Genomic DNA, 18,488 nt, shown 5'->3' with positions numbered 1-18,488 from the left:
TCGGTGAGAACAACCTTGACATAAAATAATGTAAAACCTCGCGAGACTAGTGCACCTCTATGTTCTCTTAATACATCCATGGTGTATAGCAGCCTGCATTAGCTGTGCCGCAACAAGCGCAACAGAAGAAGAAGAAGAAAGAACTTCCGGAGGTCATAGGTGATCTTCGTATTTGAAAACATGGATCCAAACAACGTGAATGAAGGTAGCAACTTTTTGTATTTAAGTTTTGTATATTCATCTTACACGACTTACATGTATGTGCACGCATATTGGCCTGTATTTCCAATTTGTCTGACATTTATCGGCTAGCTACCTTACCTTAAAAGAAACATGTATCGTTGCTAGTTTTGCTAGCTTATTTGTTAGCTTATGTTTACTTCCATGGTGTTCTCCAATTTCCAAAATTATCAAAGCATTTAACTGTAAAGTTAGCTAGTTACAGCTTTAATTGTCCTGAAAAGCTGCAATAATTGTCCTTCAAACGAGAAAGAATTGGTGCTCTTAACGTTACCATTGTTAAATATATTCTTCTCATTCAAGCTAAAAGCATACAGTTAACGTGCTAGCTAACAGCCAAGCTTTAATATTTGAACTTTTCCTAACATAACGTTATATTGAAAGCGAATTAGCTATGTTTCAACTCGATTAAGGCATATATATTTGCTATTTAATGCAAACAGTTAAGTTATATGTTTCGATGGAGGAAGATGTTCAACCACCAGTAACGTTATATAAAAAATAGTGTTTGTCTTGATGGCTAACGTTATGTAATTTCTGGTATAGCACAATTTATTTTGCTATTCGAGCTTAGCTATGTGTTTCTTTCACAACTCGATACTCGGTATTTTACCTCTCTTTAGAGTAATTCGCCCCCTTCATCAAAAATTACCTCAAGTGTTCACTGAATTATCACTGGTAATTAAAACTGCGTACTGTATTCTTGGGAATTGACGTGAAAAGCGATGTGTCATTATTACAGTTTCCATGATAAACAAGATAACCAGGCTATGATAAACAATTTGCTCGCCTCCTTTGCAGCATCGGACAAGATGAGTGATGATGGAGAAATGGCATCTGTCATGGGATTCTCTGGGTTTGGTATGTACAGTCCAAAAATGGTCAGTCATTTTGCAGGCTAATTTTATTTCTTATGTGAGAAAATGACAATATGAATTGTAAGTTATTTTTCTTTGTTCCATCCAGGTAAGAAGGCCCGCACATTTGACCTGGATGCCATTTTTGAACAGACCCGTCGAACAGCCATTGAGAGGAGTCAGCGTGCATTAGGTAGGTTTACCCACAAGACGAGCTGTTAATTCTGTCACCAGGGTGCGTTTACCGTAATTGTTGCTTCCTTAGAGAGGAAGCAGAAGGATGATCAGATGGAGGAGGAAGAAGGGGAAAGCTCCAAATCAGTCAAGTCATCAGTACACACTCAGAGAGACAAAGCTGCGACTGCTACTTCCAGGTAACCAGAGATTTTTTGTTTAATTGTTGGAGTGAGTACTATTTTACAGTTTGGTCAGGCCCCACTGCCTCAGAGGTTAGTTACATGTCTGTAAATCAAACGTAAGATAACATTTTGCTTTGACTTACAATTATGTTTTGTTTTTTTCTCTTTTAGAAAACAGGAGAGTGAGAGCAGCAGTGACAGTGGTTCAGATTCAGACTCAGAATCAGAGCTTATTGGACCTCCGCTGCCTCCTCAATATACAGCTCAGGACGACGATGAGCATGTGCGTCTGCCTCGCCTACCAGGCAACGCGGCTCACAGTGATGAAGATGATGATGATGAAGGGGAGACACAAGATGACGACGATGATGATGATGATGTACGTCTGAAATAACCCACTTAACAGTAGACATTATGAGTGGATTACAAAATATTTTCTGATAGTTTTTCTACGTTCTGTTGAAAAAAAACAAACATCCAATCTGTCTTCCTGCTGCCTTAAATTTAATTAAATTAAACAGACATTTTGATTTGTCATAGTAGGAAAAGCACAGGTGTTACTAATAACGTTAATGTTGGCTCCATTTTAGTTGTGACAGTGTGATAGAGAGAAAAAATGCAAAATACCAGAACCCTGGAGCCGAAGCAGTTAAATATAAATTATATAATTGAGCTATCAGTAATTTTATTATTTACACCTGTGCTTTTCCTACCGTGACATGTCAGTTTCTTCAGTGAAAAAGACCTATAAAGGCACCGGTTTGTTCTGGTGTTGTGGGGTGCTTTTGATATTTCACCACTAGATGGCAGCACAAGAAAATAGACTCAATTGTTAGTGTTACACTATACATGAGACTATGATCTTATGTTACTGAATAGTAATTACAGTGTTGTCTCTTAGGTGTTTATCCTGTTTCTTTCTCATACCTAAATGTATGTGGTACTTGCAGCATTGTTCAAAAGAGTGGTGATGCATTGGTTTTCACATGAAGAGTATTCATTTACACTCTGTCACGTAGGGAAGTAAATGCCCCAGGTTGTGAGTGATATTGCTCAAATCCTTACCTTTTGCATCCAACGGTGTAACTGTTTCCAGTCAGCCATCTGCAGGTCATTACTGTGATTCCAGAGTTTTTAGTCAAACAGCGTATTAAATGTTAAATGTCATGTGTAATTGAATATTGGGATGAAATGCCACTCTATAACTACACATCTAATTCTTCAGTATATTACTGTTTCCGCCCTAGAATCCAGTGAAGAAGATTCCAGACACTCATGAGATTACCCTGCAGCACGGCACCAAGACAGTAAGGACTTCTTCTTTCAGCACTCCCTAATTATTGCTTACGTGTCTCTATGGTAATGTATTCAATGACTCTCTTAGAAAGAAGAATAAGAAGTTTTGTATTCATCGTAAGTGACTTGTAATCCATACTATATTTTATTTGCATTATGCTCACACTAAAACATCTGGCGATCTGCATCAGTTATTGGATTTTCAGCCAGTATTCCCTAACTTTGTGCTGAATTTTAGCAATAAGAGCGGCAGCACGTCTCTTTCACTTGATATTTTGTAGCAGTGAGAAAAATGTTTTGAAATCTCTATCATCAGTATAGAGCCAATCTGGTATCCAGATACAGTGCTGATTGCAGATTTAAAACATGTTAGATCTGAATAATTTGATCATTACACAAGAACAAACTTTAAATATTTGGCTTTTGTTTATTTTTGCTTCCTTTAGAGAAGGCAGTATAACTACACTGTCAAATATTTGTAGCAGCAGAAGCAACCTTCTAAAGTTGGTTGGCCTCTGAGTTGTACAGGCTTATAGATTGTCATCTAGTTTGAAATATAAGATCATTGTCTCCTCAGGTATCAGCTCTTGCCTTAGACCCCTCTGGAGCTCGTCTGGTGACTGGTGGGTATGATTATGATGTGCGGTTCTGGGATTTTGCTGGAATGGACCAGGCTCTGCAGGCTTTCAGATCCCTCCAGCCCTGTGAGTGGTGAGTCCACTTCTGAGAATACAACGTGTAACATCAACACAATTGCTTAACATGTGGTTAAATAGTTCCATGCAACATCCAGTACGCTCACTGCATTTATGTGTGCCAAAGTACGTACACACACACACACACACACACACACACACTTCTTGAGCTTCATTAAGCCTCATGTTAACTCTGTGACATCCTGTCTTTTCATTCAAAATGAGCCTTTCAGAAGCAGATGTTTGAGAAATGTGGGTGTTTGTGTGTCTGTGCATGTTTATTCTGTGTTTCACTGAAGCCATCATCAAAGATCAAATTCTTTTTTGGTTTTGGGAACCAGTGGGCTGAGCTGGAGCAGGCTTCCCCTTATTAACAGAAATGTACGCTACATTTAATTTGATTACAGTGTGATCCAGTAGCCTGTTTGGTGTACTAACAAGCTGGGCTTCATATAGAAAGCTGTGCTGCTGAGTTCCACTGTTTCTCTTTCCTGACCCAAAAAAAAATGAGCTCAGTCAAACTAAAACAATGAGGAAAATTACCATTTGGTGCTATGTAGTGGGCATTTGAAGATGCCAAAGCCCGGTTATTAAAAACAGCATTGGTGTTAGCCTCACTTTTATTTCAGCAATGGAACGTTTTGCTCTGTGTACGGAAGTATGGATGCCCCAGCTACCCCCTGCTGTGTTAATGCTGTGCTATTTTGTTCCTATAGCTACATGTATCTATTGTTGTTTTTGTCCCCTTTGAAGCCCTTGAAAGATTAAAAATCTTCTTGAATAACTCTGTTTTGGTGCAAAAGTTTTGTAAAATCACAACTCACAGATGGCTTGCAAACAGGCACCAAGACACTTGTCAGAACTTATCAGCACCACAGAAATGCAAACTAAAAGTATCTTCTTTGCCTCAGATGTTCTCTTTATGTGTGTTGTGTGTTTGCCCTCAGCCATCAGATCAAGTCCCTGCAGTACAGCAACACTGGTGATGTCATCTTGGTGGTTTCTGGCAATGCACAGGCCAAGGTGTTGGACCGTGATGGCTTCAATGTCATGGAGTGTGTGAAGGGAGACCAGTACATTGTGGATATGGCCAAAACCAAGGTAAAGTGGTGCTCACCTATACTTGAGTCGTATTTTCGTCGTTTTAGCCATTGTTCGCTTGGTTATGATAACATTGTACTCAACAAAGTAATTGCTGTGATCTGGTAACGCAGCGAAGGTCTGACAGGGCAATAAACACGTGTGATCAGATGATCAACTAACAATTAAACCAGATTCTGGACCACCTTATTTGGGGAGAAAAAAAGCATACAACTACAGCAAGTACTGTTGGTCAGAGTTGAACCAAGAAGTCTGTAAGCTGAGATGGATTTTTAGGACAGACAGTTTGGGCAATTATTTCACTGTTTCACTCCATTTTGTGGGGTTAGTCGTCGCCCGTATCACTGAAAATATTGTAAACAAATTAATAACATAAGTAATTACACTGGTCGGACTGTTCAGCTCTGTTTCAGACTGATACCTCCGGTTCAGGCTGGTCCTCATCCTCACCACGTGCCTTTTTCAGTCGCGGAAAATACTTTTCAATACTCATCTGTGACATAACATTATTTACAATACGTTTTCATGTTCACGAGATAGATAACAACCTTTCATGAACTAGTGAATTTCGCCAGCCGTCTTCTCTCCTTTATGGAGACAGACGCTGTGTGCACAGTGGGCTCGATGGTGTTTTAAGCCCCCAACGTCGCCTTCCAGGCAGCTAACCCTCACCTTAACCTGCTTAACCCTAAACATAACCATTGCCGCGCTGCCTAGAAGGCGACGTTGGGGGCTAAAAACACCAAACGCCACGGGCTGTGTGTGTGTGTGTGTGTGTGTGAGAGTGAGTGTGTGAGACACAAGCAAGGGGGTAAGCTTCTCCTCACAACGCGTACCTCCTATGATGCCATTTTGATGCTAACAAGCACTCACCCCCCGTTAGCATCCCATTGACTGCCATTCATTTTGACGTCACTTTGACAGCGAATAACTTTACATCTGAAGCATTTAAATACTTTATTTGTCCATTGTTTATTACTAAAGAAACACGACAATGTATAAAAGGCTCCATTACCTTGTACCTCACGTTATGGCTCCGTAGCAGACGTTTTTGTAAAAATAGGCTAACGATTGTGTCATAACCACGGGACTTACTGTCGCATAGTAGAGGAATTACCGTCTAGTACAGGAGAAGCGCGCAGGCAGGCAACAACGGGATCTGTTGGTCCATTCTATATACAGTCTATGGACACAAGTGACAGAGAGACGGAGGAGAGCGGGTAAAGGAAATGCAGCTGAACGTGTTTTTAAATAGCGTTTAAAAAAAAAAAAAAAAGAATAACGAAACGCAATGTGCCGGTGCACCGCCACACATTAGTCTGTGTGTGGGAAACACTGGAACCTTTTCACTGAAAACAGCAGCCTTAACGACACTATGAGAGCAGTGAGAGTGAACCAAAACAGTAAAGTTGTGGTGTCATTTGATACATTATTATCAAAAATATTGATTATAGCCACTTTAAAAATGTTACAGGCATTCATGTTTTCTCTCCAAAGCAACAGCCCAAGAGTGATTGCTGCTATTTCTAAACACAGGCTGGATGCTCTGCTCTTGTTCTGTGGGTGGATCCTGCCAACCAATAATGGTAGCAAGGTGTAGCCATGAGCTCGTCTGTTTTTGTATTGACTAGCCAGAGGCAGTCTCAGGGGGAGAGGACCACCACATGCTTTCAGGACTGCCGTGGTTCATCTCTTGCTTGTACATGCCTCTACAAAGGAGGATCCTAATTAATCGCCCATGTTTGGGTCTTATTGTGGTTAAGAAAGCTGTATTGGTGGTCACTAACCATCTGTGCCAGCTGCAGTGCATTTAGACATAGTTTATACCACCCATATGAATTACTTGAACAAGTGAAGGCCCATTGATTGTGAGTAGTGTTTACCTGGATGTCCTACATTCTTGTCCTGCTCTGTCCCATCTGGAGCTGATGGGAGAGTTTGGTTCAACGATAATGCATTTTGGCCCGCTGACAATGTCCCAGACGATTAGCTGTGTCTCATGTAATAATTAAGTCCTTGCTTCTACTCTGCCTCTGTTGACAATTACTTGCCTCCTACCTTATCCCGCTGTGTGCAGATATATTTGCCCAACAGAGGCCTGTATGCACATGCAATAATGTGTTTTCTTGTTTTAAAGTGGTCTTTTTTTTTATAACGGTTAGTTTTCATAAAATCTTGGAAAATGGTGAAGAATCCTCTGCAGTTTTCAAGATCCCAAATCTTCAAATCGGTTGTTTTGTCCAACCAACTGCCCAAAATCCAAAGAGAGAAAAACAAAAAAAAAGAGCAAAGCTGAAACCAGAGATAAATTGGCATTTTTGCTTCATAAATCATGACTTAAACTTGTATCAATCATGAGTCAGATATTCAAAATAGATTTTCTGTGAACTTGCTTTATTGGCTATCCAGCTCCAATTTTTAGTCGGTCAACTAATTAACTACAGTTAAACCTAACAAAAACAGAAACCTGTTTAGCCTATGTTAAATGCAACTGTAATGAAAACAAACTGGACATACCGGTGTTGTCCCCAATCAGCCACTTCTTGTTATCAGGGACGTTTCTATTCTTAGTGCTGTTTCTCATTATCATGCTCTATTTTAGTTCATTGTTAGTTTAACCATCACTCTGTTTCTCTTTAGTCATTGGCAATTTGTTGTCCTAAACTGTTGAGGAAGAGAAATCTGATTTTTTTTTTTTTTTTTTAATTTTTTTTTAAAGAAGGTAGCGGCTCCTTCACCCTAATCATGAGGCTCTTCTGCATGATTCTGCCTATTTTGATGTTATTGCACAGAGCAGGGAGGCAGTCATTCACAGCCCATTGAAGCTTTAACCATTATAAGAGTTTGTATTTTGCCATAAAGTCTAACAACTTAGCAATTTGTTATTAATCCTTTTTTTAGTCATAAAACAGCAAGACCTAGGTAGTTTTATCGAGTGGTGTGTTTAAAGTATTTGACAGTAAACAGGCAGGCCTCTCTTCCTGATGCACACATACCAATGTCATTTGGTCAACTTCTGCTCATGCAAGGCTCTGCTTTTCTTGAGCATCCTGTCAAATAGCGGTATGTCATGTCTAAAGCCTCTTTGCAGCACACTGAAGTGTTCCTCTCTGACCTGGCAGCGGGGGAGGCCTCTCTCTACATTATCCCACTTTGAAGTCATTTGTTATGAGTAATTCTCCACAGGACTACTCCAGCAGAGAAAATGTCTAAAAGTTACTCTTGTAGGAGCTCGCTGTTTGAAGTCGTGACACAGCCTGCTGCACTGCTTCAGAGTTCACCGGCTCAGTTGTAGGGCCAGGCCTATGTTGAGGAAGGCCAAAAGTCATGGTTACAATATGATTGAATTAAAGGTCCAAAAAGATCCTTTCCTCAAGAGAGAGCCTTTTTAAGTTTCATCCAGATCGGGCAACATAATTGGTGCCTTCCGGGAACTTTTGTTTGCGTAGTAGACGACTGTGTCTCTGTAGATACAGGCCTCACAGTTGCCATGCAGTTCACCCTACACAACTCTGAAAATGCATCGTCACAAAAACGTAATAGCACCCCTGAAATTATTAACTAGTGACCTTTTGTGCAGCAGTTTTGGCTCAATGTTTTTTTTTGTTTTTTTTTAAAGATGATTTTTTTGGGCATTTTTATAGCTTTATTTGACAGGAAAGACATGCAAGGGGAGAGAGAGGGGGAATGACATGCAGCATAGGGCCGCAGGTCAGAGTCGAACCCGGGACTGCTGCGTAGAGGAGTAAACCTCTATATATGGGCGCCCGCTCTACCAACTGAGCTATCCGGGCGCCCTTTGGCTCAAGATTTAACAATGAAGAACAACAGCGGTCTCTGCACATAATTCGCGTGCAGTACGATTGCAAAATACGTCTTCATGAATTCACCTTCATTGGTTGCTCCTGGTGATATTTCACCTTTTATGTTTCCACCAGCTCTTCCCTTGGAGTTTAAAAACCGTTGTAGGGCAAATTGTAGCCCTGAATGTCTATGTTGCGGACTGGATCCACAGTAAACCACATGATTCACAGGCTTGTGCTGCTGCACCTTAAAGCAACTGGAAGCTAGCCACAGGATCAGTCCAGAAACAGTTTAGTGCCTGTTAAAAGTGTGCAGCTTGTACATTTTAACTTTCTGATCTTTTCAGGGCCACACAGCTATGCTGAATTCTGGCTGCTGGCATCCCAAGATTAAAGAAGAGTTCATGACCTGCTCCAATGATGGGTGAGTTTTAAATAAGTGTTGTGAGCTCTGAGTTGTAGGCATAATCAACTACTTTCCCTCTTTCTTTGTTATAGCTGCAATAATCTACGTACTGTAAACCTAAACCATCATGGTATAATCCATTACATTTTCAGAAGGAGAAATAGTCACCAAAATAGCCACTCCATGCTCAGGCATATCAAACATTTGTTGGTTTACCACTAGAATGTGTCATTAGTTTGAATTTTAAAAGGGAAAAGTATGCACTGGACGGAACAGGAGACATGCAGTGCTTAAAAGTAATTAACAGAAATACTATATATTCTGCCATGTCTGTTTGATGTTTCTAATTGTAAATAAGTTTGCTCATTTTGTTTCATTATTCCATATGACGCACCAGGAAAGTGCCAAAACACATTTTAAATGGTGTACTGTAGCGACACCCAGAAACAACCGAAACACCAGTTCATCTTGTCAGAAATTATTTTTTGGTGTGGCACATTTATTTATAACCTTTTATTAGCACCCCTCCAGAATATTATCATTACTTGTCCAACATTTATTCAAAATCATCCTTACTGGGCAAATATCTTGTGTATGTCATGTCCAAGACTTTTCTTTGCTCTCATCCTCTGTCACCAGCAGGGAGTCCTCTAGTCCAGGTTATGCCTCTGGAAAGGGTAGCTTAGCTTGGCCTCACAGCTGCGCATTGACACATTGTACATTTTATACTGGATGTAGTCCAAATGCAGCCCTTTATTTGTATGCAGGTGGACCAGAGCAACACTGCTGGAGATAACAATTCCCCCCCTACACACACACACACACACACACACACACACACACTAGTCCTGTACTGTATGACAGCAGAAGCTGTAATCCTTTGCCATGTGTATAGGTGTGAGTGAATATTTGCGAGCGTGTGACTTTGAGTGAGAGCACAGTGATGAGTCTAAGTGAGTGTGACAGGCAGCAGTGCAGAAACCCAGGGCTATCATCATTAAGTGGAAACAAGGACCTGGCTTTGTGTGCAGGCCGCGGCCCAGTGTTTACCAGTGTTACTGCTCTCCCAGATGTGGAGGCTGGTTTATTTAGCTCTCATTGAGGCTCTGGAAATCCTCCCCTGGCACGTTAGCACTGGGTGTTGCCCCTGGCCAGCTCACAGGAGAACAGCAGAGAGGAGCGCACAGGGAACCATTCAGGCAGAGCAGCTGCATGTGCGGAAGGTTCACAGCAGCAGAGCAGGTCAGCACAGCAACCTACGTCTCAGAGATTGAAAGAAACAGTTACTGCCTACAGTGATTGACAGGTGAAAGATGTTGTCCATATAACCCCCATGTCAAATCTCTCTTTTTGCACTTCTACTTATCATCACTTTAGTAATATGCAGTGCTACACAGGGGCTCTTGGTGATGACGTGCTGAACTTGACTTTCTTGGTCGAACCACTACCTCTCCAACTTCACACTTCTTCAATCAAAAGTCCCTGTCATTGGGGTGGCCTCTCGCTCACCCAGTAAGAGCGTGCGCCCCATGTTGGAGTCCTGCAGCGGCCCGGGTTCGAATCCGACCTCGACCTCGAATCTGCCCTTTACTGCGTGTCATCCCCCATCTCTCTCCCCCTTTCATGTCTATCCACTGTCACTATAATAAAGGGAAAAGCCCCAAAAAATAATCTTTTAAAAAAGAAAAAAAAAAAGGATTTAAAAATTCCCTCTCATTCCTCAAGTGCAAACAGAACGTAGGAGCCAGGGTTTTAAACAGGTGCGATACACACTGATCACTTTACTTTGGTCCTTTATTCTGTACTCATTTTCAGAGTTAAGCATTCAAGGTACATGCATTTTTTGTGCGTTGGTGAATTTTAGCATCTTTGAGAGTACAGTCTGAGATACTGTGAGCATAGCACCTGTGGCTATGCATAAAGCTAGACAAAAGGCAGCCAGGCATTCGCTGATCCATCTAGATATGAGGGGGTTCTGGATTTTACTTTTCCCTTAAAGGTTTTATGGTCTAAATTGCTAATTTCATTGGTTGGGATTTTCAAAAAAGAAAAATAATGATTTGATTTATATGTGTGGAAGTGTATTTGCTTGATTGACTTGCTTATTCCACTCAGTTGTGGTCTCTTGCTCATCATTCTTTTGCTCCATCAGGCCCCTTTGACGACTGTAGTCAGTGGGCCTCTTGAGAATGGACCAGCAGTTGGCCAATAGAACCAGTGGGTGTCTGCTACTGTCTGTCTGCTTAAACATCAGACCAACACCTAGGTTTTCTGTCTTTCTTCCTGTATCAGCCTAGTTAGAGTCTTTGTTGTGTTTATTTGAATAGGTTATTAAGCATGATCACTGGACCGCCCAGCTCCTTAATTAAAGGTCCGCCTAGTTGTATGGAATCTCATTCATAAGAACTGCCTCCCAGCTCGTTGAATGATTTCATTAACCCAGACTTTTTTCCACTGAGGAAGTGGATGAGAAGGAAGTACCAATGAAGCATCATAATGCAGCAGCAGGGTGGTAGTGATTGTCCTTTTATACTGAGGGTTGAATGGGGGCTTCAGCAGAACTGTGCAACTCCGGTCCGTCAGTGAAAAGCGGTTGTGCTCGGACTGGTGTCAACGTGTCTTTCACATTCTTCTGTCAATTCTGTTTGAGAGTCGTGTGATTGTTAAGCGGTGAAATATTTTCCAACATTATTCATGTTTGATCCAAGGGAGAAAATGCGTATTAAGCATTGAGCCCCTTTGACTAAAGTCTTTGCTGAAAGACACCTGTTTAAAAACCGCAGATTTATTTCTCAGAAAGTGAAGGCAATATGTGCTGGGTCTACTCCCGGTGGAAGAATTTTTTTGGCAGGATTGAACTCTAAGTAAACTAAAAATATGGCTGGGACTTTTGTGTTTTGTCATGGTTTGTGAGAGCTGCAGTCTTTTTTTAATTAACAAAATCCTAAACGGTAGTGGCTTAAAAGTGAGTGAGTAAATTCTGTTTAAGGATAGCTTTGCATTAGTGGCTTCAAGGACATGGTACTGCTGATTGTTGGTTTTACTTGATGTAGTTTTATAGTGCCTCAGGAAAGCAGTCAAAAAATGTTTGAAATTTCGGCCAGCGGAGCATAGGATAGGACAAACGGCGTCGTTCTAATTGGGCCCACATGTTAACTTCTGTTGAGTCTTAAGACACACTTGCGCATGTGCACACACAAATACACACAATTTGAGGAATGTTTCCAGGAGGTTTGAATGCCAGGGATTCCCTTTGTGCTGGCCTGCTGTCAGGGCTGCAGCTGGACGTGGATGTGTAGCTGTATGCAAGGAGACTCAGAGGACAACATGGCAGGTCCTTTGTGTCCTTCCTTTTTGCCGAGGAACACATCATTTGTCTTTATCATGCACTCAAACCAATCACATTAAGCAACTATCTTTTGAAGTGCAGCCACAATAGACACACGGCAAATTCATGATCTACTGCTTTGATACATCCTTGTAATCAATGATGTTTTTTTGCATGTGAATAGGCACTTTTTTAGAGCTTTTTCCAAGTCAGTATTTTCTTCTCTCCACTCTCTCTCAAACTAACTGATCATTGCCAGCATACTGATCTTGTCAAGTAAGTAGATCATCTATTTTTCAGTGTTTTCAGCCAAATGCTTAATGATAGCTTACTTTGGATTTTTTTTGGGGGAAAGGGCATTACTCTTAGGTTATTAAGTGTTATCTGCGTGACAGAACAGGGATAAAGAGTGAGGGCAGTCATTACAAAGGGTGTGTGAGCATGTTGGGGCGATTCACACAGTTAGAGGTTCATGCACAGTCCAGCTCATCTCCCAACTGCTGCCCGCCTTACACTGCAAGTGTTCCATGTCCTGCCCAAGAATGCACATACCATACCTTTAAGGAGTGCATTTATCCTTCTGGTTCAATTCACAGTCATGGCTGAATTTTTGACTGACAGTTTCTTTGAGTTTTTTTTGTGTGTGAATACAGTGTTTGTATTCACACACAGAGCCTGACGTGCACCTCTCGAAAAATGTAACTACACGTCTCTCGGCCGTGGCTCGGTAGCGTTGCATTTCCCCTGACTCATTTCCTGGTTCTCCTTCTCCATAAACAACATGAAATCAAGGAGAGGGTTAACTTTTCCTGCTACAGATTTCTCACCTTGGTCAGAAAACACAGGGGAGACACTTTGTTTCTCTCACTATGACTCTAGAGTCGGCACTCGCGCCGAAGCTAATCGCCGTCACTCTCTCACTTCTCCCTCGCTCTACCACACACTCCCCACACACACACATGCCGGCTCAACGCACACACCAGCGCACAAGTATAAATTTCAGGCCGCTTACGTAGGCTACGGCAAAAGCTCTGCGTGGAGCCTCCGCAGAACCATAAAACAGCCTTTAGGCTAACTAATGACCCGTTTGATGTAGACTATTGTGTGAGGTATCATTGAACTGAGTAGAGAGTTCCCTTTTCATTGGTGACCGGTTGCCCCGACCTCTCTACTTTGTAAAACATTTGCAATACACCATTTCCAACGGCGCAAACTCCACTGCGTGCGCGTTGTCCGACCGTTGCACAAATGCAGGGTCACGTGGAGCGGCGTCCGCCAGTAACCCCAACGTGCACGGAGGAGCAAGGGCCCGTCCAACGCTGCTTGCCGCTTTAATTTTAGGTTGATTTTCTACTTTGGAGCCACACTAATAATGTTCATTTATGAATCAGTATCTCATTGTACCTACATTGTATCTGTACTCAGACCAGAGTGTTTCTTCTTTTGCTTCCCACTGTGTGTATGCTTTCTCCCAAATCCTTCTGTTATTTCCCCACTTTATCTTGTTCAGCTGCGATGCAAGATGGACCATCTCCCCCCCCTAATCCGCTTTTCTCATAACAGAGCCCTAGTTAGTCAGTCAACCGGCCATCAGGCAGCACTCCCTATCACTGGAGTTTGACCAACAAACAACCTTATACAAGACGTACACTTTTATTATCCCTCTCTCTCTTCCTTATCTCATCATCTGGGAAAGTGATTCTAGCAACCGTCTCCCCCACTAGGTATGTAACCTGACGGACAGATAAAATCTGGGGCCTGGGGAGTTGTCACTCCTCACTTGATGTGTGAACGACTGTGCTACCTTGTAAAGTGCACACGCATGACTGAGGATGTATGGGTCTCAATTTATTACATTCACCCCTCTGTCTCTGAAGCGTTTGTAGCGGAAAAAGGGAGCTGCTGATTGAAGGGAAAACAGGGTCGCATAGAAGAGGAAAGGGTGCACAGTTTTGGCGGTTTCTTCATGCCACATGTGAATATTTTGACATCTCACTCTTTTCATTGCTGTTACTTTCCTAAAACAACCACATTCTCTGATTGAGACTGTCCCAGATCTTTCCCTTCTGGAATAAAGGTGCAACTTTAATTTGGCAAAGCTGCAATTCATTTAAATAACAATTCTAGAGCACCACATATTAGAGCCGACAGTTTTTCCTTCTCTGCGCTGCTCTGTGTCTTGCTCCTGACAGGTGAGAGTGTGCAGTCTTTGCCCTGTGCTCAGGGTTGACTCAACACTGGTGGGCTCCAACCTCTCTGTTCTGTCCCCCTGACAGCCAGCAGTGCCATGTTTTGGAAAGAGCCCTTATGATAAATAGCATTCCAGGTTTTGTGTGCTACGCGAAAGGTTTTGTTGTCTTTATTGGCTTGACAGACGCCGGCAGTCTTCTGTAAACAAAATAGAGATGTCTGTGTGAGGCAGCAGGTGGACCAATTTGTCATCCAGTCCATGGCTATCACTCTTTCTCATTCACTCTCACACATACACATGCACTTGTAATGGGCAACCTCCTTATATACGTGGCTTTTGCATCTTTCTTTCCAGTAAGAGATTTTTTTTATTTATGAACTTGAAACTTTGGTTCATGTAAGCACAGCTATGCATCAAACAGAGTTTTATTTGACCCTTGCCAGTTCTCACTCAAACCATATGTCTTCAGCTGGCATTTGTATCACATTGTTAGACTTATCCAAACACAGTTGAGCGTGTGTGTCTGTGACTTTGTAGCCGGCCACGGAGGAATCCTTGCCTGGCTGTAAGTAGCAGCCCTGCCTGTATGTTTATACTCCTCTGCTGACCTCATGACCCATAGGTCATGATGCTCACTAAAGCAAGCAATGGATCACAGACACATTTGGACACGCTCTGTCTAGGATGAGTGTTGGTTTGGTGTGTGAGAGGTTGGCCAAACATGTTTGTGTGTAGTCAGGTAGTTCAATAAATAAATGTGGAGGTTTACGGCTCTTGAGGTCACTTGCAGGCACCTCAGTTTGTCTTCTTTGTCATAAAGTTTCTTATTTATTAGTTTCTATATCTCTATTATTTTTAGCATCTTTTTTGTTTAAACACAGCCTTCTCCCTTATACACCTTTAACAATAGCCCTGATCTAAAGATTTAGATTAGGTGGGTGGAAATTGTGTGCAGCATCCCTTGCTTGGACATCTAGACAGCAGCCCATGCCAACGGGATCAAAACGTCCACTCTCCTTTTGAAATTCAAAGTATGCAGAAATACTGACAACTGCTTTGAGTAAATACTCCAAAGGTGTTTTTGAGTAACTTCATCCTTTTTTTTTCTTCTTATTATTTATAATAATAATAATAATAATAATTTGGAAAGACTAACTGCAATGAATGGTTGATCTTTTTAAAGTTTACTCAAGTTTCAAATGTATTTTGGGTTTATTTGTTGATTTATGAAAGACTATCTCTTCATTATGCATTGTTTATGTGTAAATATATGTAAATTCTTTAGTGGCATGATGGGAGAATTTGCATGTGCTATTATGAAAGTTATTAGTTAATAAAATATTTTTTAAATAACACCATTTAAAGCTGCAGTGGGTAGAATGCAAAAAAAAAAAAAAAAACAGCAGAATTTTAAGGAGATCGAGACCTTTTCCTGCAGCCTTTCCCTCTCTGTCGCACATGCAATGCATGCACAGAACAGCTCTTACTCTCTGAAATGACCCGTCGCGTCTATAATATCTAAAGCCTGAAAACGGAGCCAAGAGGAGGTGCAGAAGTCAAAATGCTGAAAGATTATTATGGAATATTTGCCCAACTATGGCAAAAAAAGTGTCTACTACAGCTGTTAGTCAGCATAATGTGTCCAATGTTTTGAATATAAACCTGTAACCATCAGGGATTGTTGTTGGGCTTAAATTTAATGACATTTTGGAGAAAAAAAAACTCTTTATTTGCACATATGCTGTATGAAATGTCTGCCTTTTATTTCCTCCTCAGTGGTCCAGGTTGTGCAATGTGTTAAGTTTCATGGAGGCTTCAGACACGCCTGCCAGACTGATTTACTGTTCTGCTGTTTGCTAACCCTTCACCCTGCAACACATAGCTGCCTAACCTTATGTTCATGAGAATGGCTAAGACACACTGTATCTATGTGATTCTGATTTATTACGGTGGTGGATGGTGTTGATCACCAAATATGTTTTGAAGGAAAGATATTTTATGAAGGATTCATGACAGTTGGGTCAGGATAAATGAAATACTCTTGTCTGTCCGCAGCACTGTGCGTACATGGGACCTGAGCTCAGAGAAGAAGCACAAGTCTGTGTTCAAACCGCGTTCCTTCCAGGGGAAGAAGGTCATCCCCACATGCTGCACCTACAGCCGCGATGGGAAGCTCATTGCAGCAGGCTGCCAGGATGGCACCATCCAGATATGGGACAGAAACCTCAGCGTGAGTCTTAAAACAACCACATACCAACCACCTCAATGAGCAGTAGGTTGTATTTGTTATGGCCTCAGTCACAGAGTCATGAGACCCAGGTCATCCGGTCACAGGCCAGAGAGGTTAGAGTTCAACAAGTCACTAACACTGACCAGAATTTGAAATGCCTGGTTTTAAAATGCATTTGTCCAAAATGAGTGGTTGAATATATTTTATTAAATAGCCTGTCTGACCTGTATTGACCCTGTTATCACACTAACCAATTAATAGTTGTCCTCATTCCATCCAAACTCTGAAGAAACGAGTCTACAGCCATGTTAGAGGCTCTGTGAGGCTGTACTTTGAGCTAAATGCTAACGTCAGCATGCTAGCAATGACAATACTAACATGCTGATGTTAAGCAGCTATAGGGCCCTATTTTAATGATGGCGCAGGTGCATTTAGGGCGTGTCCAAATTCACTTTTTCTAGTTTAATGGCGGAAAAAAGGGTCCGTGTGCCAGGCGCATGGTTCAAAAGGGTTGTACTTAGTGTCTTCATTAATTCTAAGGTGTTTTTTGGGTGTAACATGCAATAAACCAATCAGAGTGTCATCTCCCATTCCCTTTAAAAGCCAGGCACGTTTGTACCTTGGCGCATTGCTATTATGATGCCGGATTTGCACCGTAATATTTTTATTTGTAATCTTTTGTGTGTGTGTAACAAGCATAGTGTGCGTGCACTGTGCATAAGCCTAGGTGCATTTTACAAATTTGCTGTTAAAATAACAATGAAATGCTGCACTATTGACTTTAGACCAGGTTTTTGTTGGTCAATGGCGCGATCACTTCCCGCTGCCTCAAAATAGCAATACGGCAATAATTCACCTGAACACACCTCCTTGTAAGACCAGCACACCCATTGGCGCAGGCACATTTGCTATTTAAACGACGCGGGCGCTGGACGGGAAATTGACAACGTCGGTCTTAAAGTAGCAAAGACACTTGCGTCGGGCTTCGAGCTGCGCCGGATGCAAGCTAGGGCCCATAATGTTTATCATGCTCACAATCTTAGTTTAGTGTGGTCGTATGCCAACATTAGCTAATTAGCACTAGTACAACTGAGGCTGATGGGAATGTCATTAGTTGTGCAGGTATTTGTTCTTAAACCAAAGTATTGGAGACATTGCAATTTTGATCTGGTGATGGCGCTACATGTTTAGGAATCATTAAAGTGATCTTATAGTTGTTGAGATATATCACTCTGCACCAAAGTGGTGGACTGACCATCAGACTGACATCCCCTTCCCTAGAGCCACGCTGCTAGCATGGCTCAAAATAGCTGATTATGTAACTGAATTAACTGACATATGATGATGGAGTTGCGTTTCATGAAAGTTACTGGGAGGCCCAATCACAATTTCCCTCTGTACATTTTCCACTATTAGTTAATGAGACAATTAAGTGATCAAAGTGTTTATTCCATTCTTCAAGATTCACATTGTTGAGGTAATAGTTGATCTTGGCTCCTAAGTAGCATTACTCTCACTTATTTGGCTGTTTTCACTCGAGTGATTTGACCAAATCGTCACTGTGGATAAAAATGACTTCCATTCGGGGCTGCAGAATGCATCTCCTACAATCTTTCATTGAGGAGATCTTCTTGGTCTCTCGTTTTTGTATTTTTTTTGTCACTGATGGTTACACCTTAAACCATTCCTGCCTGTCTACCCCTAAGTTTATTTTCTTGATGGCCGCCACAATGACGCTTCTCTGGATAGTGTGTGGTAAGAAAATGGATTATGTTTGCAGCTTACTGCTCACTTTGTCTTTCACACACAAAATTCAAAGCAGGAGAGGTGCATTTTCTGTTGAAAAGGAGGCTTAGGGGACCGGCAGTACTCATAATTCAGTATTTTCAAAGGTGACATGTTGCAGGCATCATTCCAGTTTGCTATTGTCTTACATTATGGCTAGCTCTTTTGCAAAAAATGGTTTCACAAGTTGCTTTTTC

General features: G+C 41.6%; 1 protein-coding gene across 2 annotated transcripts in view; it reads left to right on the top strand.

Annotated features, from left to right (window-relative positions):
• Positions 1-91: 91 nt before the first annotated feature.
• Positions 92-18,488, top strand: part of LOC116034951 (WD repeat-containing protein 70) — a 49,259-nt gene continuing 30,862 nt past the window's right edge. Inside the window, exons 1-10 of one of the 2 annotated variants that reach the window (XM_031277760.2) lie at positions 92-205; positions 1,042-1,101; positions 1,207-1,290; positions 1,363-1,471; positions 1,628-1,835; positions 2,704-2,763; positions 3,330-3,463; positions 4,395-4,548; positions 8,699-8,775; positions 16,332-16,506. In XM_031277760.2, the coding sequence (XP_031133620.1) occupies positions 181-205; positions 1,042-1,101; positions 1,207-1,290; positions 1,363-1,471; positions 1,628-1,835; positions 2,704-2,763; positions 3,330-3,463; positions 4,395-4,548; positions 8,699-8,775; positions 16,332-16,506 (1,086 nt within the window). In that variant the 5' untranslated portion in view covers positions 92-180. Of the gene's footprint in view, positions 206-1,041; positions 1,102-1,206; positions 1,291-1,362; positions 1,472-1,627; positions 1,840-2,703; positions 2,764-3,329; positions 3,464-4,394; positions 4,549-8,698; positions 8,776-16,331; positions 16,507-18,488 lie in introns of both variants that reach the window. The other variant, XM_031277762.2, reaches the window with a different exon arrangement.

Source organism: Sander lucioperca, chromosome 1 (genome assembly GCF_008315115.2).
Source record: "Sander lucioperca isolate FBNREF2018 chromosome 1, SLUC_FBN_1.2, whole genome shotgun sequence".
Taxonomy (NCBI): Eukaryota; Metazoa; Chordata; class Actinopteri; order Perciformes; family Percidae; genus Sander; species Sander lucioperca.
This window is presented reverse-complemented; position numbering and strand designations above follow the sequence as displayed.